General features: G+C 42.0%; 2 protein-coding genes across 2 annotated transcripts in view; one reads left to right on the top strand and one right to left on the bottom strand.

Annotated features, from left to right (window-relative positions):
* LOC120316243 (putative bifunctional UDP-N-acetylglucosamine transferase and deubiquitinase ALG13) overlaps positions 1-7,684 on the top strand; it is a 54,863-nt gene extending 47,179 nt beyond the window's left edge. Inside the window, exons 25-27 of the mRNA XM_039361596.1 lie at positions 1,458-1,498; positions 2,593-2,779; positions 7,230-7,684. Of these exons, the coding sequence (XP_039217530.1) occupies positions 1,458-1,498; positions 2,593-2,779; positions 7,230-7,504 (503 nt within the window). The 3' untranslated portion in view covers positions 7,505-7,684. The remainder of the gene's footprint in view (positions 1-1,457; positions 1,499-2,592; positions 2,780-7,229) is intronic.
* Positions 7,685-17,247: 9,563 nt separating this feature from the next.
* Positions 17,248-22,960, bottom strand: part of LOC120316252 (short transient receptor potential channel 5-like) — a 58,388-nt gene continuing 52,675 nt past the window's right edge. Inside the window, exons 7-8 of the mRNA XM_039361616.1 lie at positions 19,412-19,501; positions 17,248-18,533 (exon numbers count right to left, since the gene is read on the bottom strand). Of these exons, the coding sequence (XP_039217550.1) occupies positions 17,805-18,533; positions 19,412-19,501 (819 nt within the window). The 3' untranslated portion in view covers positions 17,248-17,804. The remainder of the gene's footprint in view (positions 18,534-19,411; positions 19,502-22,960) is intronic.

Here is a 22,960-nt window from a genome sequence, read left to right as displayed (position 1 = left end):
ATTAAGTATAGCATTAGTTAGATTTTACATCCAAAGCTGAATATCGCCTTAATAAGCAGCTGGGAACTACATCAATGTATTCATTGTACCTCAAAGGTTTCTGTCTTCAGCTGAATACTTAACGCTAAAGTTTCCAGTAGATTGTTCCTTATTGTTGCTTGTGCATGTTGCGAAAGAAACAGCGACTATACAAAAGCAAAACAGGCGACAACAACTTAAAAGGGAAAACGGGCTATTCAGTTTCTTAACTTCCTTCTCGTTGTGCTTCTGCTAATTTGTGGTATTACATAAACATTTAGGACAGGCAGTGCTAACATTCAATAGTTTAAAAGCAAAGTATACAAAAAAAGGTGTGAAATAGATTGCAGAAGGATGACTCAATAATAATTGTATTTTTCCCATGCTGTGATCTGTCTTAACTATTGGCGCATAATCATTCCCCCCCCCCTCTTTCCTCTGTTTTAAATTTTGCATTTGGCTTTGAATCTCATCGCAAAAATTGTGGCCCTGTGAGAAGCCGAGCTGGGAAATTTAGCTGTCAGTTGCATTTGCTTTTCCAGGTGTTACAAACATTTCTCTTTTTTTGTTTTTATTCCTTGAGAGTTTACACATTGCAGATTTTGGCTGATCTGGTGTCGTGGGTACCTCTCATGGGTACAGATAATCCTTGACTTAGAGCCATTTGTTTAGCAACCGTTCAAAGTTACAACAACAGTTAATGACAGCACTTACAGCCATAGCAGCATCCCCCACGGTCGCGTGATCCAATTTTGGTTGCTTGGCAACTGGCATATATTGACGACGGTTGCAGCATCCCAGGGTCATGAGATCCCCATTTGCAACTTTCACAGCCAATCTCTGACCAGCAAAGTCAATGGGGGAAAGATGGATTCACTTAATGGCCACATGATTCAGTTAACAACCGAAGCACTTAACAGTCGTGGCAAAATTGGGTGTGACTTAACAACTACCTTGCTTATCAGCAGAGACCCACTCATGGTCGTTAAGTCGAACACCTGCATATGAGAATTACATCTGCTCTTTTGCCGAAGAAGGAAGCTGGATTCACTTAACAACTGCAGTGATTCATTTAACAACCATGGGAAAACAGTTGTCAAATTGGTCACATCTCCCTTAACAACTGCCTTGCTTAGCAAGGGTAATGTTGATCCCAATTGCCATAAGCCGAGGACTACCTGAATTTGCGGGTACAGCTACAAAAGTACCACAGGGATCTCTCCCAGGGCAGAATTAATCAATGGATTTTTCTAAAATTGACTTTCTTTTCCTAACCACAGCTGTTTAGTAAATTAATATTTAGATGCTAACTATGTGGGAGACAAATATCTGTAAGTGATACGGATTGGTGGGCAAACATGAGAAAAATGTAAATATTCATACCTTTTTATAGGATCTGTATGAAATGCAGTGACCAAGTATTTTTTTCCTTGTTTTAGATCCAAAGGTTTTACAGTATTATTTTAATTTGGGCTTGCAGGTAAGTGCCCAATAAAAGTCTAGTGGTACAACCACCTTTTGTGAGAATGGGGTGGCAGTCTTTGGAAGAGGCGGATGTTTTTCAGAATTTTCTGAAGTCGGATGGGGAATCCTTTGCTTGACGTCTACACAAGACCCGGAACTTTTCTTAAAATATTGTAAATGTATTGCTTTTATCCATGCTGACTTCCTAAGCTGCTATTCTATAGCTAGGTAAATATTTATCGGTGCTGATAAGCAGATTGTAAGAGAAACAGCATTGATGAGTATGACAAGAGATATATTACTTCCTCAGGGCATACCCACTTTCTCTTTTTGTTAATGTTTACACAAGAAATAGATTCCCATTCTTCTCCTGCATTATTTGTCCCTCGCATAAAGCACAGAAAAATAATTTCTGCGCCTTTGTTGTTTTAATCATTTAGTCATATCCTACACTTGGCGACTTTATAGGCAAGTGCTCTCCATGCTACCCAATCAAGAACAGCTTCTTTCAGTTGTTGGATATTCATCGTATATAGACTTATATACAACTTCATAGTGTTTTACAGCCCTCTCTTAGTGGTTTACAGAGTCAGCCTGTTGCCCCCAGCAATCTGGGTCCTCATTTTACCAATCTTGGAAGGATGGAAGGCTGAATCAATCTTGAGCCAATCGGGATCAAACTCCCATCAGTGAGCAGAGTTAGCCTGCAATACTGCATTCTGACCACTGGGCCACCATGGTGATTATTATAAGTAATAACTAGATTGTTTCTAAACAGCAAATAGCTCCATTGCTGGAATTCCTACAACATACCTCTCCCATCTCAATAAATCTTGTGTAAGAGAATTCTGTGAAAATTCAGTTTGGAAAGAATTAGGTTTTAGGCAGCCACTAAACAGCTTGACCACATTTTAGAACAATGCATTCCTGTTAGTGGTCTGCTGATTAAGGATTAAGGTGTGTTTTGCCCTTGATCCAAAACAGTTGATCTACACAGGGCATTTCTGAAGCTGATCTAAATGGGCAGATTTCAACAGCTACTTTTGTCAGTCTGAGCAGCAGTAACTCACCTAGTTAAAACTTGATTTTTCTCACCTTGAATTGTGCTAGTATTACCACCAGACCTGCTGGAACCCTGTGATGTATGTACAGCAACCGTCGTCCCCACCACCTCAAATGGAAACCTACCAGACCTATTCAGAGCAAGTCTCTGTGGTTGATTCATCAGCGCCTTTGCCTTACAACGACGTCGGGAGGAATGATCTGCGCCAGATGCCCGCAGACTCCTCATCAACCGGTTGGTCTCTGTGTCGTGGTTGCTTCAGAAAGTTGATCTGAGTGTCAATTTGGCATGGCAGAGTCAATACTTCCAAAATGATTTCTGGGCCTTTTTTTAAAAATAGTGTTTAGATCTAGGTAGTCCTCACAACCTTTCATTTAGCAATCGTTCAAAATTACAACAGCACTGCAAAAAGTGACTTATGCCTGGTCCTCACACTTACAACTGTTGAGGCATCCCCACGGTCACATGATCAAAATTTGGGCACTTGGCAATGGGCATGTATTTACACCTGTTGCACCATCCCGGTGTCACGTAAAACACCCGTTTGAAACTTGCCCAGCCAGCTTCCGACAAGCAAAGTCAATGGAGGAAGCTGGATTCGCTTTTAACGACCGTGTGTGTTGCTTAACAATTGCAGGGATTTGCTTAACAACCATGGCAAAAAAAAAAAAGGTCAGAAAGTTGGGTACAACTCACTTAACCCCCTTGCTTAGCAATGGAAATTCTGTGATTGTGATCATATATCGAGGGGACTAATGATGCATTCATAGCTTCAGTCCTGCGTTCAGCCAGACTGATGAATGGCCCATGTTGAGGCTAAGACTTGATTATTCATTTGTGAACCTGATTACCTGCTTGATTTTTTTTTTTTTTTGAATCTCCTTCTTTGTGGCACAATTCAGTAATTTTGTTAATGAAAGAGTAAGTATTTTATTTCACTTTAGAGCATTTTGCTAACGTGATACTAATGAAAAGAGCAGAGGCACCATTAACTCTTCCCACTGTTTGCCAGGGCAGTGAGACTCAGGTGAACAAGATCAAAACAAAAAGGATGTTGTAGAGCTAACACAACCCTTGAATAGTTTTAACAAGATGAAGGTAAAAGAGCCCCTGCAGATTTTACTCCGCTACTCGTTGCTGACCATCTTCGTTTCAAGGCCATTGAGCCAGTGGTGTGCAAAGACGTTTCTGTGGCCATGTGGCCAGCACGACGTCACGGAGTGCTGTTACTTTCTCACTGAAGTGGTACCTATTGATCTACTCACATTTGCATGCTTTTGAGCTGGTAGATTGGCAGGAGCTGAGGTGAGGACGGGAACTCACCCGTCATGTGGCGCTCGGGTCTCAAACCTACAACATTTTAACCGCTGAGCCACTGTGCCACCCTAACCAAAAGCTGTTAAATCCTAGCCTAGCCTCATATAGTTTACCATGGGGGGAGGAGGATGGGAGCTCACCCCTGTTGCAGGACGCTTGGGTCTCAAACCTGGGCTGCCAGCTTTACAACCATCAAGCCCAGCAGCTTCACCATGGAGCCACCACACCTCCCTGAAGAGTTTAAAGCAGGGCTCTCCAAACTTGGCAACTTGAAAACTTGTGGACTTCAACTCCCAGAATGCCTCAGCCAGCCACAGCTGGCTGAGGCATTCTGGGAGTTGAAGTCCACAAGTCTTCAAGTTGCCAAGTTTGGAGAGCCCTGCTTTAAAGGGATAAACACATTTAGTTCAATTCCTGATGACTTATTAAGACATAGACATGCAGGAAGACAGAAGTAATTTGCCGTTTTCTTTTTTTCTGTGTCTCTAGTTGTGAGCTTCATCTGAGTATAAGTCGTCCTCAATTTACCACCAATCCTTTAGTGGTTATTCAAAGTTACAGCAGCATGACCGTTTTTCACACTTACAACTGCTGCAGCATCTCCAGGGTCAGGTGATAAAAATTGAGACGCTTGGCAACCAGTTCAAATTTTTTCAACCTTCTGAAAAGCAGAGTTAGCAGGGAAGCTAGATTCACTTAACAACTATAATGATGATGATGATGATGATAATGGTGTTGGTGGTGGAAGGGACCTTGCAGGTCATCTAGTCCAACCCCCTGCTCAGGCAGGAAACCCTACACCATTTCAGACAAATGGCTGTCCAGTCTCAACAACTTCCAGTGTTGGAGCATTCACCGCTTCTAGAGGCAGGTTGTTCCACTGGTTAATTGTTCTCACTGTCAGGAAGTTTCTCCTTAGTTCTAGGTTGCTTCTCTCCTTGATTCGTTTCCATCCATTGCTTCTTGTCCTGCCTTCAGGCACCTTGGAGAACAGCTTGACTCCCTCTTCTTTTGGGCAGCTCCTGAGATACTGGAACGCTGCTATCGTGTCCCCCCTCGTCCTTCTCTTCGTTAAACTAGACATACCCAACTCCAGCAGCCGTTCCTTATATGTTTTAGTCTCCAGTCCCCTAATCATCTTTGTTGCTCTTCTCTGTACTCATTCTAGAGTCTCAACATCTTTTTTACATCGTGATGACCAAAACTGGATGGCAAAGCTTACTTAACAATGATCTCCTTTAGCAACAGAAATCTGGGGCCCAATTGTTGTCGTACGTTGAGGATTACCTGTGCTTCCCGTATGGTTTTTGAACCTCAGTCGGAGTCAGCCAAGCGCTGCCTGCTCTAGGCTAGCTAGAGAAAGACATAAGCTCCTCAGTTATCCTGATCTTTGGATTATAGATTCCTTCAATAATCCAGTTATAAGTCTGCCACTTTCTAATTTTAATAATGCTGCTTTCCAGACTTTGCGGTAATACTAACATATTTTCTCCCTCAGGAGCAAGGAGGGAAAAAAAAAAAAGACAGCTGTGGTGAAAAATAGCATTTTTTTTTAATAAGAAAAGTGAACCGTTTCCTTTCCTCCCAGGAGCTATTCCTTGGAGCTGCTCTGAGCTTTTATTCTGTTTTTTTTTTAAAGAAAACCTCAGGGAAAACAATGCTGTGGCACAGCACGTGACACGCCTGATCATGCAAAGCGCCCTCCTTTTAACGCGTCTTCGATTCGTATCAAACCCTGCCAGAACATAGATTGGTTCAGTCGTGGGCATCACTGAATTGCGTTACTTCATTTGCAATTCTGGCGTGGCAGTAATGGAGTTTCACGCTTCAACATGAGTAACAGCGGCCGTAGTAATTTGCTTTCTGTTGTTGTTACGGATGGTCCCACGCAATGGGTGCCGTGGAAGTGATGGGGATTTTATGTAGTTAAAGCTGGCAGCCATGCAAATTGCAATACGTATATCTGGTCAGCCTAAATTTTCATTGTTGAGCAAGATTTTTTTTAATTTGGCCCCATTTTACGACCTTTCTTGCCACAGTTGTTAAGTGAATCATTGCAGTTGTTAAGTAACTAACATGGTTGTTAAGTAAATCTGGCTTCCCCCATGGATTTTGCTTGTCAGAATGTTGCAACAGGGGATCACACGATCCCGGGACATTGCGACCATTATAAATACGAGACGGTTGCCAAGCACTCGAATTTTGATCACGTGACCGTGGGGATGTTGCAGTGGTGGTAAGTGTGAAAAACAGTCATAAATCACTTTTTTCAGTGCCGTTGTAACTTTCAGCAGTCACTAAATGAATGGTTCCAAGTCAAGGTATTACCTGTAGTACAGCTTTTATCCAGCTTGATATTGTCTGGACACTTGCGTTACTGTACCCAGTCTTCATTATTTTTGCAAATAACTCGAGGCAGCGAACACATGAAACGTAGCTTCCTCCTCCTGTTTTCTTCACAACAATCCTGCAAGGTGGGTTGAGAGAGAGTAACTAGCCCAAAGTCACCCAGCCAGCTTTCCTGGCTAAGGCAGGATTTGAACTCATAGTCTGTCACTTTCTAGCCTGGTGCCTTAACCACTGGAGCAAACTGGCTCTCACCTACCCAGCATGACTGTTGCATCAGCAAGGGGAGGATGATGGAATTTGTTGTCCAAACTACAGTGATAGTTGATAAATTGGGAGAGGCTGCTGGGTTTAGGTGATAGGTAAATCCACCTAATGTAGTTAATGGATTAAGGCGATGTATAAATCAATTCACTGTTGCAAGGTCTGAAAAAAAACAAGCTGGGGACAGATTCTGGAAAAGGGTTCCATGATTCAGAAGACTTGGTGGCATAACAAGCAGTGAAAAAGAATGAATGAATCATTGGGGATGGTGACAATGGAGGTCTTGATGCATCTGTACATGTGATTTAATTCAGTGGTTCTCAACCTGTGGTTCTCATCCCTGGGCGTCCACGAAGGCTGGAAAAAAATGTCATGATTTAAATCTTGAGTTAAGTCTTGGGGGTCTGTGGCCATGGCCTGTGGCCACAAAAGGTATTTAAAGGAGGTCCGTGGTAAAGAAAAGGTTGAGAACCACTGATTTAATTGATTCTATTCTGTAAGAAAGCAATGCAAACCATGGTTTAGTTCAGTGGCCTCAGATTTAGTCCTTTAAAACGACACCTTTATTGAGATCAGCAAAGGATAAATTGAATTTGGTTCAAAGAGGTCAGTTAAACAACTCCAAACATTCCTTTACAATCAATTACCAGTCTGATAATTAGAGCACTGTCCAGGCCCTTAACCACTTAATTTTTTCAAGGTCCAAGAAATACACGCTCCGCTGATCTTTTATATGCAATATTTTCCCCTTTTTCAGGTGCCTTAGCCATCCCAGAATCCTCTCCACCACCTTCTGGAACCGTCTATTACCCTGTGGTAACAGACACATACACCCCATCTCCTGTGCCAGGATACGAATCTTGTGTCTCATTTGTGCCTGCATATCACTGCGTCGGTTCATGGTATCCCGTCAACGCATCCTATGGAAACTCTTCCCGAATCCATAACACGGTTAACCCCAGCCATTTCCAGCAGGTTAGCTACGTCACCTCATCCAATCCACAACAGCATTTTGTAGCTCAAAGCATGTAGATTCAGAAGGACCGAGTCTGGAAGCCTTCCCCCACTTGGAACAATAATTCCCAGAATGCCGTGGCACACACAACTGCCTGGAAGACCTCCAGGTGATCTGAACCAGCGGACTCCAATTTCGGCAACTTTTAGGTTTTGTGGACTTCAACTCCCAGAATTCCCCAGAATTCCCCCAGCCAGCTTGAATTCTGGGAGTTAAAGTCCACAAGTGGCCAAGGTTGGAGACCCCTGATCTAAAGGTTGCTCACAACTCTTCCTGCTTTTTATGTTGGCCGGTTCATTTCTGTGTCCTCCTATTATAATTGTTCCATTTGCTAACCATGTTTTGGTTAACAAGGAGATTTTGTTTTATTTTTTTTAATGTTGTGTTTCAATCTTGATTTGTATTTGTGGTGCGGGAGGGGTGCAGTCTTTAACACTTTAGTACCATAGACGACGCTGTAACGTTAAATTTCCATCGGATATTGCTGCATCAGGAGAGCATGTAATGTGTGCAGAGGATTTTTGATTAAACTATTGACATTTTCTGCCTCAAAATAATAATGTTCATTAAGTCATTAGCTAAATGGCTTAACTCTGTAACGCTATTCTTTGTTGGATTTCATGGATATTGAAATCTGGGCATCATTTCCCCTTTAATACAAAAGCAACAGCAGTGCAAAATAAAGCTTGATGTTAGAAATTTGGGACCATTTAACGTTGCTGATGCAACTCTTCCTTGATTGTAACCCCTTTCCATAGTATATTTGGTTTAAAAGACAAAGCCGTATTGACTGTTCTCTTTCTTGTCTGGGCTTCTGAAAGTGAAGACTTGGGCCGACTAAGGCCTACTAAGACCTACTATTGTTGTAGTCTGAATTCTGTCTATGAAAAGAATTTGCACAAATGGTGGTAAAATTGTGGGGGAGGGTTAGAAATTTGGCACCAAGAGCACAAAATAAATTTGAAAAGCACAAAAACTTGTCTAATCTTTGTTTGAGCGAATGAAATAGGATCACGTATACTAAAACCACCAGGCTGGGTGTCAACACTTCAGGTTACACCAGATAAGGATAGAGACATCACCAGAAATAATGGAACCATTTCATACTGCTTCTGTAAGACCACACTTGGAACACTACGTCCAGTTTTGGACACAAAAAAAAAAATGTGAAGACTTTAGAAAGAGTGCAGAGAAGAGCAATAAAGAGGACTAGAGGACTGGAGGCTAAAACATAATGGATAGTTGCAGGAATTGGTATGTCTGGTTTAATGAAAAGGACTAGGGCAGGGGTCTTCAAACTTGGCCCTTTTATGACTTGTGAACTTCAACTGGCTGAAGAATTCTGGGAGTTGAAGTCCACAAGTCATAAAAGGGCTAAGTTTGAAGACCCCTGGACTAGGGTGACATGATAGCAGCAGTCTTCTATCCTTTGAGAGGCTGTCACAGAGACGAGGGGGTCAACCTATTCTCCAAAACAACTGAGGACAGGACAAGAAGTAATGGGTGGAAGACCATTAAAGAGAGATCAAACCTAGAACTAAGGAGAAAGTTCCTGACAGTGACAACAATTAGTGGAACGGCTTGCATTCAGAAGTTGTAGGTGCTCCATCGCTGGAGGTTTTTAAGAAGAGATTGGACAACCATTTATCCAGAATATCATAAGGTCTCCTGCTTGAGCAGAGAATGGACTAGACCTCCAAGGTCCCTTCCAACTGTTAACTCTGCTAAATAGGTTTGGGTAACACAATCTGGGAAGCCTGATAGTGTTTTGTTTTTTTTTTCCCTCCCTCTCACACCAAGATTGTCAAAGTAGAGTCACTAAATTTCTATCGCCTTCTTTCCTTCCTGGCCTTAGCTCATATTTTGCCAACAGTCTCTGCTGTCTTTCCCACCTCTGTGGTTGTCTACATCAGGCGAAAAAAGACAAAAGGCAGGTTGGAGATTCTGAATTTGGTTTTTGGAAAATGTAAAATACTTCATCAAAAGACTCGCTCGGTATTTGTTCAGCTATGGAGTTGCTTCAAGGTGCTCTGGTTGCTTTGCAGCATTTAATCTTTTTAGCTTTGTCTGGGAATTGAAGTCCACAAGACTTACAGTTGCCAAGGTTGGACACCCCTTGTTTAAAGTGTCCAAAGAATAAACTGTCAGTACTTTATGTTTTCCTCTCTCTCTCTCTCTCTCTCTCTCTCTCTCTCTCTCTCTCTCTGTGTGTGTGTGTGTGCGATGCCTTTTTGCAACCTGACAAGCAAAGTCAATGGGGCTGCCAGATTTGTTTAACAACATGGGAGTGCGGAAAAGGGTTATAAGTCACTTTTTAAAATGCCATTGTAGCTTCAAAGAGTCATTAAACAAATGGTTATAAGTCGAGGACTTCCTGTCTTGAGAATAAAAAGCTATGTTCTCAAAAGGCAGGTGTTTCAAGCTCTAACAGAGGTGAACACCCATCCAGACCTACCCCTACGCAGATTGCAGATCCTTCCTTTTGTGGATGATTGCAATTCCTCTTCTGATGCAATGGCTCATGCACCAAGAGTTAAAAACAAAAAGACAGATCAGTGGAGCAAGAGCTGGTACCAAGCGAGTACTTTCACAGTCTGAAGGTGCCAGAAGGTGTAATTAGCAATAGGACTTAGCAGTAACACATATATATCGCTACATAGTCCTTTTTACAGCCCTCTCTAAGCGGTTTATAGAAGTCAGCCTGTTGCCCCCAACAATCTGGTCTCATTTTACTGACCTTGGAAGGATGGAAGGCTGAACCAACCTGGAGCTGGTGAGAATTGAACTGCTGGCAGTCGGCAGAATTAGCCTGCAATACTGCATTCTAACTATTACGCCACTAGAGCAAGATGGATGGATGGATGGATGGGTGGGTGGGTGGATAATAGGTAGATAGATAGAACACTTAGACTTATATATCACTTCATAGTGCTTTACACCCCTCTCTAAGCGGTTTAAGAGTCAGCCTGTTGCCCCCAACAATCTGGGTCCTCATTTTACCGACCTTGGAAGGATGGCAGGCTGAACCAACCTGGAGCTGGTGAGAATTGAACTGCCGGCAATCGGCAGAATTAGCCTGCAATACTGCATTCTAACTGTTACGCCACTAGAGCAAGATGGATGGATGGATGATAGATAGATAGATAGATAGATAGATAGATAGATAGATAGATAGATAGATAGATAGAACACTTAGACTTATATATCACTTCATAATGCTTTACACCCCTCTCTAAGCAGTTTAAGAGTCAGCCTGTTGCCCCCAACAATCTGGGTCCTCATTTTACTGACCTCGGAAGGAGGGAAGGCTGAGTTAATCTTGAGCCTTGTCAAGATCAAACTCCTGGCAGTCGGCAGAGTATGCCTGCAATACTACATTCTAACCAGTGCACCACCACAATTCTTTACACTTCTGTGCAATAACTGATCTAGCTTTATGTGCCCACCTGTGGTGTGCACATGCCTCCTTTATTGGCAGGAGCAACGATCAAAGTTCTGAACACCTCAAATTTTCATTCATTCTGCATGCTGCAGAGGAAGATAAGAATAAAATGCTAGCTAGTTAAAGAAAAAACTGAATGGAAAATAAATTCTAGCTTCAAGATAGAGCAGGTAAACCTTTTCTCATCAGACAGAGCCTCCAGCCAGGAAGATGACCTCTATCACCCCCTAAGGCACATGCAGTGCAGACGTTAATAGCCATTTTATCTAAAGCAGTGGTTCTCAAACTGTGGGTCGGGACCCCATTTGGGGTCGAACGACCATTTCACGGGGGTCGCCAAACAACGCAGTCCGCCATTTTTTTCCCCTTTTCCTTAGCTGTGCTACTCCCTTTTATTCTATTGGCTTTTGAAAGCCAATAGAATAGACTCTCTTGAATAGAGTCTAATTCTATTGGCTTTCAAAAGCCAATAGGAATTGTCCAGGCTGTCTCTGCCCTGCTGAGCCCCCCAAAAGTCCCATTCTGCAAACGGTGCTGCACCAGTTGATTAGTCCTCGACTTACGACCAGTTGATTAGTCCTCGACTTACGACCGGTTGGGGGTCACGGCATTAAAAAGGTTGAGAACCACTGATCTAAAAGCTGGTGGCTGTTATTTTACAGCACCTGGAGTCAGTTTAAAAGGTTTCAGTGGTGAATTAAATAAAAGTGTGTTGAAGGTCCAAAGACTAAAAGCTACTTTTTTAATGCTGGCTGGGCCATTCTGGGAGTTGATGTCCACACATCTTAATGGGGCTGAGATTGAGAAACACTGCTCGATTGCTTTGTCTGTTAGGACTAGTTCTGTGATTTCCTGAAAGTTAGAACAATTGATCAGTGGCACCGCTTACTTCCAGAAGTTGCAGTTGCTCCATCACTGGAGGTTTTTAAGAAGAGATTGGACAGCCACGTGGCTGAAATAGTACAAGGTTTGGACTAGAAAACCTCCAAGGTTCCTTCCAACTTGGTTATTCTCTTAGATGTTCAGCTGCAATTTAGTGCTTTGTGAATTGGGTTTATTCCAGCAAATATTTAGTTTTCTGTAAAGGAGCCTTTCTGATAGGCAAGGGTGATGACTCATAAATCTGGATGAGAAATTTGGGGGGTTTGGACATACGGCGCATTAGTGTGTTTTGACAAGTGAATCCCTAGCTTTACCAATTTATACAAGCTCATAACTGAAATTGCACGTTGCCCAAGATCTGCAGCTGCTGCTTAAAAAATGCATTTCTCTGGATAGAGAATCTAGGGGCTGAAATTAATTACATCCGTTGTTTGCGATGATTGGATTGTCCCTTTCCCAAAATGCTTGGAGAGGGGAAAATCGAGACCGAAACTGAAGCGAGGCATGGAAGCCTTCCAAATTGGAAAGAGGAGAGCTTTTGCACCAGCAGTTTGCCTGGGGAAGCACCCTTTTGCTTAACAGGAGCTTTTTATGTCCTGCAATTGGTAGGCAGAAGCAGCTGGATCTAAACTGGATAGCATTCCTATCTCACAACTATTCCTGCCCGGGAGCACTTTTCTTGCAAGCTGGTTCTTAAATGAAGAATCTCCTCTACAAATACAGGGCGATTCTCACACACAGTTTGCCCCTAAAAATAACACATCCCTGTCCTGTTATGGAGGCCAGAAAGCCTCAACTTCCAACAGTTCATTTAGCAACTGTTCAAAGCTACCACAACACTGAAAAAAGTGACCTAGGACCATTTTTCGCACGTACAACGGCTGCAGCATCCCCAGGGACACATGATCACAATTCAGACGCTCGGCACCTGGCTCACATTGATGACGCTGGCCGTGTCCCGGGATCATGTGATCCCCTTTGGTGACTTCCTGACAAGCAAACTCAATGAGGAAGTCAGAGTCACTTAACAACCGGGTGACTAATTTAATAATTGCGATGATTCACTTAACTGTGGCAAGAAAGGTCGTAAGATGGAGCAAAACTCACTTAACCAATGTCTCGCTTAACAACAGAAATTTTTGGCTCCCTTGTGGCCGTACGTCAAGAACTACCTGTACTGAGATGTGGAATCATATATGCACGTGAAGTGTTAATACCACTTTACAATGCCTTGGTAAGGCCACACTTGAAATACTGCATCCAGTTTTGGTCACCGCGATGTAAAAAAGATGCTGAGACTCTAGAAAGAGTGCAGAGAAGAGCAACAAAGAGGATTAGGGGATTGGAGGCTAAAGCATATAAGGAACGGCTGCTGGAATTGGGTATGTCTAGTTTAGTGAAGAGAAGGATGAAGGGGGACATGATAGCAGGGTTCCAGTATCTCAGGGGCTGCCACAAAGAAGAGGGAGTCAAGCTATTTTCCAAGGTGCCTGAAGGCAGGACAAGAAGCAATGGGTGGAAACTAAGCAAGGAGAGAAGCAACCTAGAACTAAGGAGAAACTTCCTGACAGTTAGAACAATTAACCAGTGGAACAATCTGCCTCCAGAAGCGGTGAATGCTCTAACACTGGAAATTTTCGAAGAGACTGGACAGCCATTTGTCTGAAATGGTATAGGGTTTCCTGCCTAAGCAGGGGGTTGGACTAGATGACCTCCAAGGTCCCTTCCAATTTTACTATTATTATTATGGATCATCGCACAGTCAGCCAGATGTTCAGACTGGATTTGGCATTTTGTCTACCTATCGAGTCCTTCCCAAGGACCTGGGATAGGCAGATGTGGATGTTTGATGTTACTACAGATATCGTCGCAGGATGGAAGCAGTTCCTAGTAAGGCTGCCTTTTGCAATTGACTAATGGCAAATTTGTCAGTGCCGATGATCGTGTTCAAGTGGTGCTCCAGTTGTTTTGAGATTGCACCCAAGGAGCCTATGACTATTGGTACTACCCTTGCTTGCTTTTGCCACAGTCTTTCTATTTCTATTTGTAGGTCTTTGTATTTTGTTATCTTCTCCAGTTCTTTCTCGTCTATTCTGCTGTCTCCAGGCACTGCCACGTTCCACTATCCAGACTTTTTTTGTCTTTCTTATCGACAATTGTTAAGTCCGGGGTGTTATGTTGCAGGTGCTTGTCTGTTTGAATTCTGAAGTCCCAGAGCAGTTTAATTTTATCATTTTCTATGACTTTCTCAATTTTATGATCCCACCAGTTCTTGCTTACAGGCAAATGATATTTCTTGCAGGTCTTCCAATGCACCATTGTTGCTACTTTGTCATGCCGCTGCTTGTAGTCAGTCAGTGCAATCTTCTTGCAGCAGCTTACCAAGTGGTCCACTGTTTCTTCAGCTTCTTTGCATAGGCAGCGCTTACTGTCTGTTGCTGTTTTCTCAATTTTGACTTTATATGCATTTGTCCTTAAGGCTTGGTCTTGTGCAGCCAAAATTAGTCCCTCGGTCTCTTTCTTCAATTTTCCTGCTCTTAGCCATTGCCAGGTCTTGTTATTATCTGATTTCCCAGCTATTTTTTTTAATGTACTGGCCATGTAGTGCTTTGTCTTCCCATGCCTCTATTCTGTTCTTCATTTGGTCTTTCTTGTAGGCCAGTTTGGTCTCTCCAGTAGTCAGTAAGCCTTCCTGATGTACTAATTTCAGTGCATCTTCATCACTGTCCTTCAGATATTCTTCCAAGGCCATTTTTTTCTTCTTCAACCATCTGATGTACTTGCAGAATTCCAAGCCCACCTATTTGCCTTGGTAGATAAAGTCTGTCAATGTCATTGCATGGATGAAGGGCATGATTCATTGTCATTATTTTTCTGGTCTGCCTATCCATTGCTTTTAGTTCTGCTTGAGTCCAGTCCACTATTCCAGCTGTGTATCTAATGACTGGAATTGCCCAGGTGTTGATTGCCTTTATGGTATTTCCTCCATTGAGTTTGGACTTTAAGATCTTCTTCACTCTCTTGATGTATTCACCTCTAATCTTTTTCTTGACTTCAGCGTGCTTGATGTTGTCACTATTACTATTGTTATATGTATATTAAGGCAAGTGCAAGATAAACAGAAAGATGATCTGAACACGAATGTGCCAAACAGAAACATTCCAACTGCAGTAGCAACAAATGAGATCGATTTTAAAGAATTGGACAATTTCCTCTATGGGGTTCTGGCTCAGCTGAGCTGTTGGCTTAAAGTGGACTATTTCATTATGGTCTGCTTTTTAGCTGCCTGTAAATAAAGTAGCCTGCAGAGTTCCTAGATTTGATTGCATTCCAAAATGAATGAATGATCTCCAGAATGTCTCCCTTTTCAGAAGTTAAATACCCACCTTTGCATATATGCTAGCCAGAGTATGATTTAAGTAACTGTGTTTGTTTTAACAGAATAGTAGAGTTTGGAAGGGGCCTTTGGAGGTCTTCTAGCTCATCCCCCTGCACGAGCATTCTGGACAAATGGCTGCCCAATCTCTTGAAAAAAGAAAAGAAAAGAGAGAACAAAGGGACTTTCAAATTTTGGGACAAGCTGCTATGATTCAAAGTATAAGACATGTGAATTTCAGGCGTGTCCATCTCTGCAAATATTCAACACATCCCCAAAATGTATATACCATTGATGGCGAACCTTTTAGAGACCGAGTGCCGAAACTGTAACCCAAAACCCACTTATGTATCGTTGGGTGCCGGGTGGGCGTGGCTCATTGGATGGGTGTGGCCCATTGGATGACATGGCCTGTTGAGTGGGCATGGCTGCAGTGGTAACGGCAGATTGGGTGGGACTAAAATGTTCAGTCAATCAATTCCAACTTTGCGAGATCTTTTTTTTCCCCACGAGAAGTTGAAATTGATTGATTGAATCTTTTTTTTTTGCACACAGCAGTGGAGGCCTAAAGCGAAAAGGTTTTATAAAACCCAGCTGAAGGCCTAGGACTGGGGCGACGGCACGCGGGCCCACAGAGAGGGCTCTGCGTGCCAACTGTGGCACGCGTGCCATAGGTTCACCACCATGGGTATATACTGAAACACTGAATGCATCGGGAGTTTTCTGGGTTGGCACCCTTGCTGCTGAGCATTTAATTTCCCAAAGTCCTGGAAAATATACATCTCTGAAACTGCTGGGTTTGCTGATGTTCTTTCAAATAAAGCCAATGCCATTGCAATTACCAGGCTTGCCTTATAGCATCCGGGATACTGAAATGATTACCAAAGGAGTTATCCATAAGCAACACCAGAGAAAGGATACAGATTTTCAAACTCGATGGCCAATACTCCTAGAAGGAATTTGAGCTGCAGACTCATCAATTATTTCCCATCTGGAATGCAGGTTTGTGTAAAATGCAAAGAGATAGCAACAGCACTTAGACTTGTATACCGCTTTGTAGTGCTTTACAGCCCTCTCTAAGCGGTTTACAGAGTCAGCCTATGGCCCCTAACAATCTGGGTCCTCATTTTACTGATCTCGGAAGGACAGAAGGCTGGGTCAACCTTGAGCCCTGTCAGGATTGAACTCCTGGCAATGGGATATTAGATAGATAGATAGATAGATAGATAGATAGATAGATAGATAGATAGATAGATAGATAGATAGATAGATAGGTAGGTAGGTAGGTAGGTAGGTAGGTAGGTAGGTGGGTGGGTGGGTGGGTGGGTGGGTGGGTGGGTGGGTGGGTGGGTGGATGGATAGATAGATAGATAGATAGATAGATAGATAGATAGATAGATAGATAGATGATTGATAGATAGATAGATAGATAGATAGATAGATAGATAGATAGATAGATAGATAGATCACAATAGCAATAGCGCTTAGACTTCATAGTGCTTCATAGTGCTTTACAGCCACTTCATTGTGCTTTACAGCCCTCTCTAAGTGGTTTACAGAGTCAGCCTCTTGCCCCCAACAACCTGGGTCCTCATTTTACCAACCTCAGAAGAATGGAAAGCTGAGTCAACCTTGAGTCAGTCAGGATCCAACTCCTGGCAGTGGGCAGAATTAGCCTGCAATACTGCATTCTGACCACTGCGCCACCACAGCTCACATGGGGTGCTTATATTGCAAACTTGCTCAAGACCATTTAGTTTGTAAAAAAATCCCTGGGACAGTTTTATAGGTGAATTGGAGAAGATTACTAGTACAGGTGAAAGAGGGTGATCTGAACACAGGGGCATGTTTGTGTGTGTGTGTGTGTGTGTGTGTGTGCGCGCGCGCGCACTCATGTGCACCATACCTATACATAATCGTATGTGAACCATGTGTGTGTGTGCATGCATGCTTTGGATACCTGAACACAGTAAATTCTAGAGCTCAACTTTTAACTCATTATGGTAATCGTTTACATTAAGAAAACAATATGCAACTTTAATAAAGGACATACAGTTGAAATTATGGAAAGTTGTATTGCTTGAAAGCGAAAAGCCCGTTTATATTTGGAACAGTCCCCCTGCAAGTAGCCTCAGTTAAGTCTTAGCCTCCTTCTAAATTGCTTTGCATCCACTGGTCCTGGATGGTGGTCAATGGCCAGAAGATAAAACGTAAGACATTGGGCAGCAGAGTTGCTAACCAAGTTAAGGGGGAGAGAGATGCTGTCTCAGGGAGACCAACGTTGAAGTAACAAAAACGCACCAATCCAAAAGTGATGGCAGGAGTAACCAAAACTACCTGGAGGACATCCTGAAGCCCATTTGAGGGAGTAAGTATTCTGTAGGTTCTGACAGGAGTGGACCTTTCAAGTGAAACATTTGGCATCAGTAAGTCTAAGAAATCAAATTAAAGAACCAGTGGTGTGCTGTGGCTATCAATTAAACTAAAAGAACCCAGGGCCTACATTTGTCAGAGATAAACTGGGAAAGAGGAACTGTCGCTAATTATGGAGAGTCTGTGATAACGAACAGTTCCCAGGGTGCTGATGCTCTGCGGCCAAGTTACTGAACAGGTCTACTTATAGGCGTGTGGTGACTTGTTCCTCCTGCCCATCGTTCCATTGGTTCCTAAACATGTCACAAGCATCTCCCCACGAGTCAAACACATCCTCTGAAGAGTCTATGAGTTTGGCATTTGAGGAACAGATGCTGGAAGCACAGTGAAGGGAGCTGGCACAAACCACAGGGCACTGGGTCTGTCCCGTATGCCTGATATTGGAACTGTAGACCACCTCATTGAGGTTAATTTCACTTTTGGAGCAGTTATCTCGCTCTTTTGTCATCTGAGAATATTTAATGTCTTGCCACATGTAATGGGGCTGGATGACCCCATCCGAAATGGTGTACATGGGCTCTTGGTTGGGTTCTGCAAGATGTCCATTCATCTTGGAGAACAGGAGACCCAACCTCTTGAAGGACTCCTTTTTGGAGCTGGAGAGCCTTTGGACTCTGTTGCCATTGCGAACGAAGGAGCGCTTGCTGATCCCGTTGCTTTTTGGTTTTTCTTTCCCTGTCTCGATGCCAGACATGGTCTTAATGAGAGCTGACACGTTGAAGTCTTTCTTTTTGTTGGCCACTCCAAAGGAGATGCCCTTGGCCTTGGAGGTTTCTCCCATGCATTCCTCAGGAGCTTCTTCTTTTTGGGAGACCTCTGTGCTGCTGGTGGAGTAACTTCTTCTTTGAGGCTTCCGGTTACCCAGCAAATCAAGGACTTCGTAGCGAAAACTGGAAATGTCTTGTTTTAACTCCTAAGGGCAGAGAAGTGACAAGAGATGATTGATACTTTAATGCACACCGGCTGTATGGCTTTGAACACATTCCTTGGGAGATGACTAATGCATTCCAAGAATTGCAAATACTTCATTATTTAGCACGGTGGGATAGTTCTATTGAACAGCGCTCAGTGAAATGGCACATAATAATATGGAGCCAAACCTTTCAACAAGCACTTGACATAAAATGTGGAGACCGGGGAACAGAAAGAGCCTTCAGCTTTCCCAGGCACATAATAGTAACTAAACATTTGTTCGGAAATAGAACATCAATGTTCCAGAGTTTTTGTCCATTCCTATTTCATTGCCTCTGCTTTTAGAAAAGCAAAATGTGAATGGGATAATGTTGCACCAATCTTGATAAATAATATTTAATAGAAAAAGTGAGATGCTTCTTGGACATAAAATAGATTTGCCAACCCCAGCCAAAATCATATCTATTATAATTTAACGTGATGCATGAAGCCAGCTAATGGTGATTTATTTAGCAAAAATATATTAGCAAAATATATTAACTATTAACTAAATGGACTCTTCTGGAGTCCATTTAAATTCACACACTACTAGGTGTGAATTTAAATGGACTCCAGAAGATGGTAGAGGACAGGAAGACCTGGAGGAACGTTGTCCATGGGGTTGCGATGGGTCGGACACGACTTCGCAATTAACAACAACGACAATTAACTACTTTAATATAATTGATAAACAATTATGGATATCAATAAGCATGGTTGAACCATGGCATGTGAACCTTAATATAGTCCATTCTCTCTCCCTCCCTCCATCTCTCTGTCTCCATCTCTCTCTCTCTCCATCTTTCTTTCTTTCATACACACACCCCATTAAGATATTACCTTAAAGTTCTCTTCAGTTAAGCCTTCATTGGTTTTTGAATTCCTTATCATGGCAGCAACGTATCTCTTCACCAGATTCCTGATCACTTCCTGAAATCAAAAGCACCAGAAATTTAACCTTCTTCCAAGTTATCATGATATTTAATAAGGGCAAGAATCACACTCCATACATGGGCATTTTCTTCCCCTTTGAAGTTAGTTTGAATCAAACTCTATCTCCAGAGAGGCCATTGATTATCCTGTTAATTTGTGATATTATCAATAAATTAATTGAAATGTGATTCCGGAGCAAAGAGTTAATTATATCTACAGGATTAATAGAATGGCTGTTAATTAGAAACCCTGACGGATTTGTAAGCCATTAAGAATACCCTGGATGCAATGGGGAAAATTAATTCCATAAGCAGGAAACAATTCTGACATTAGAATGAATTAAGTTATTAGTTAATTAGGCATAAATGACAAATGAAATTACTCCAGTTGTACGTAAAATGCATCCCTTCCTTGAGACAGGTTTACTTTGTCAAATGACTCTACAACCTGAACTAAATTATGTAATTTATCTGGTAATATTATTTACAATATACTAAAACCAAGGGGTTAGTAAGCAAATGAAGAACGTAACCCTCCCAAGCTGGTTTCATGAAATCCATGGGAATGCGTGCAACAGAATGAAAGCACAGAGTGTAGGAACAGCATTGCATAATTAAACTCAAGAGCAGATAAAACTCTGAATTTATTGATATACGATGCTTGCTAATTTGACAAGGACAGTCTGCGACTGTTTAGATCAGGGGTCTTCAAACGTGGCCCTTTTATGACTTGTGGACTTCAACTCCCAGAATTCCTCAGCCAGCGTGAGGAATTCTGGGAGTTGAAGTCCATAAGTCATAAAAGGGCCAAGTTTGAAGACCCCTGGTTTAGATGTTTATGGATTCTAGTGGGGGTCCCTCACAACCTGAGCTAATGAAAGTCACTGGTGGAAAGTTGCAAGGCTCTTAATCATGAAATAGTGTTTTAAAAAAATAAAGGTTTCCCTGTCATCATATCCAACCGCAGAGCACGGTCTTCATCTCCATTTTTTGGCCAAATGAGCCAGCATTGTCTGAAGATACTTCCATGGTCATGTGGCCAGCATGACTATAAGCAAGGCATACGGAACGCTGCTATCTTTTCACTGAAGTGGTACCTATTTATCTACTCACATTTGCACACTTTCAAACTGCTAGGTGAGCAGGAGCTAGGGCAAGTAACAGGAGCTTATCCCATTCTGCTGAGCTTGGGTCTTGAATCCAGACAAGGTCAGCGTCTTTAAGCACTGAGCCATCGCGCCCTCCTTAGGATAGCAAATTTCATATATTAATCACAGCATGAAGCTGTTTTGTTTTGGGATAAATGGCCAGTTTAAGATCTAGTCTTCAACACTGTGGAGCTGGGAACTAGGGTTTAAATCGGGGACCTTCAAAATATTTTGAAGAACAAAACTAAATCTTGGAAGATTCCACACTTCCATTTCAGAATTCAGGCTCTTAAAAGTGTGGAATCAAACATAGGGACCAAAGCAAATAATCAAAGCTTACTGCGGTGTTTTTTAGACAGCATGTGTTGATGGGACTCCCTCCAAAGAATATTTTAAAGAAATATTCAGAATGTTAAACTACAAGTTCCCAAAAAGGGAGGAAGAAAAGAAAATACAAAAACCCTTAATTTTTTGTTAGCAATCCAAAAATTTAGGAAACACAAATGATGTCGCAGTAGCGACTGCTGCCTGTGGATGGCTCTAGATTGAGCTGATATAGGCAAAAGATTTCTTCGTCCCATATTTGGGCCGACAGGGTGCATAAAAAAAAACCACTCAAGATAAATATCTATCTATCTATCTATCTATCTATCTATCTATCTATCTATCTATCTATCTCTCTCTCTCTCTCTCTCTCTATCATCTATCTATCTATCTATCTATCTATCATCTATCTAGGTAAATCTCTCTCTATCTATCTATCTATCTATCTATCTATCTAGGTAAATATCTCTCTCTCTCTCTCTCTCTCTCTCTCTCTCTCTCTCTCTCTCTCTCTCTCTCTCTCTCTCTCTCTCTCTCTCTCTCTTTCTCTCCATAGTTAACAGGTAAAACCAACAGCAGAGTTAAACCTCAAAGCCCTCTATCAGTCTATTATTGTATTTCACTCACAGGAAGCCCACAATAACTTCTATTCTACCATAAGCCACCACAATCATTATCTCTGATCTGTCCAGGATCAAATATTATCAACTGATTTTTAATAATAAGGCTTTTCCTTAAAATATTAACCAGGATTTTTCCCAACAATTGGATCCCAAGCCCCCAAATCATAAGCCTCTCTTGTGGGTACCTCCACAACATTTGTTGTTCCAAAAAACTTCCTATAGATTGAAATCTATTGCCTTCAAAGAATACTCACACACACACACACACACACACACACACACAGTCACACACAGGGATGCACTCCTGTTTATACATTTCTGAAAGGCAGGAGAGACTAACACATAAGCAACAGAGAACGGATGCATACATATTCATTGATAAAGGATCTGAAGTTACTATAGGAAAGAGACTTCGGGTTACGTCCTGAACCTTCAGTAATTCAAAAATGGGGGAATAAAGCAATAAAATAGAAAGGAAAACTTCTCCCATAAATCAAGAAGAGGGGACAGTTTGGGAATGCCAAATGCCAACAAAGAAAAACCTTCCATTGCAAATCTGTGGGATTGTTCCAATAAGATAACAAACTTTGGCCTTATATCTCTATATATCAATTGATTTAATCAATTCCACTCATCTAAGAACTGATTTTCTGCATAACAGATAAAAAATTGCATTCAATTATTGGAATTAAAACCCAGCATAATGAAGCATGCTAAATTGCAGAGACCTGTTACACATCCTTTCTGAATCTGATTCACCCAATTAACATCTTAGGGCTTCTAAGCGGGCTATCAAAATCCAGATGCCCACCAGAAGGCCGAAGAGATGCAGAAAAGCACACTTGCCCTGTGTAATTTTTTTTTTTTAAAAATATTAATCTTCATTTGTGTGCAACTTTCCATAACATACGTTCAAAGAAAATAATCCTTTTTTTTCTCTTTCTCTCTTCGCAGAATTTTATTTAAAGAAAGAGACTAAAATGTTAGGGGAATCGAATTCTTGATTTTGCTTCTAGGGAAATTGATGTTTTCATTCATCCTGCTCTCTCTGTCTCTCTATTCCTCACCATTTGCTATCTGGCAAACAGATGGAGGTGCTTCCGCACAAATTATTCCTGTTTTGCTGTTTGATCAGTGAACCTTTGAAATGGCATCAAGCAACACAAGACGAGATCATGAAAGATACTTTATCTTTCTGTTTTGTCCTGCTGTAAAGACCCCCCCACCTGCTGAAGCACCTCGTATTTTTCCTTGCAGTTTTGATGGCGCTAAGATGTGCAACTGTTGGTGCTGTAAATCCTCTAATTTTGGTCAATTTCTTAACTGAAAGTTAAAGAAGTTGGGAACAGCAGTCATGAGTTG

Source organism: Crotalus tigris, unplaced genomic scaffold (genome assembly GCF_016545835.1).
Source record: "Crotalus tigris isolate CLP2741 ecotype Arizona unplaced genomic scaffold, ASM1654583v1 scf7180000019309.743544, whole genome shotgun sequence".
NCBI classification, from domain to species: Eukaryota; Metazoa; Chordata; class Lepidosauria; order Squamata; family Viperidae; genus Crotalus; species Crotalus tigris.
The sequence above is the reverse complement of the archived record's forward strand: the minus strand, read 5'-3'. Positions and strand labels throughout refer to the sequence as shown.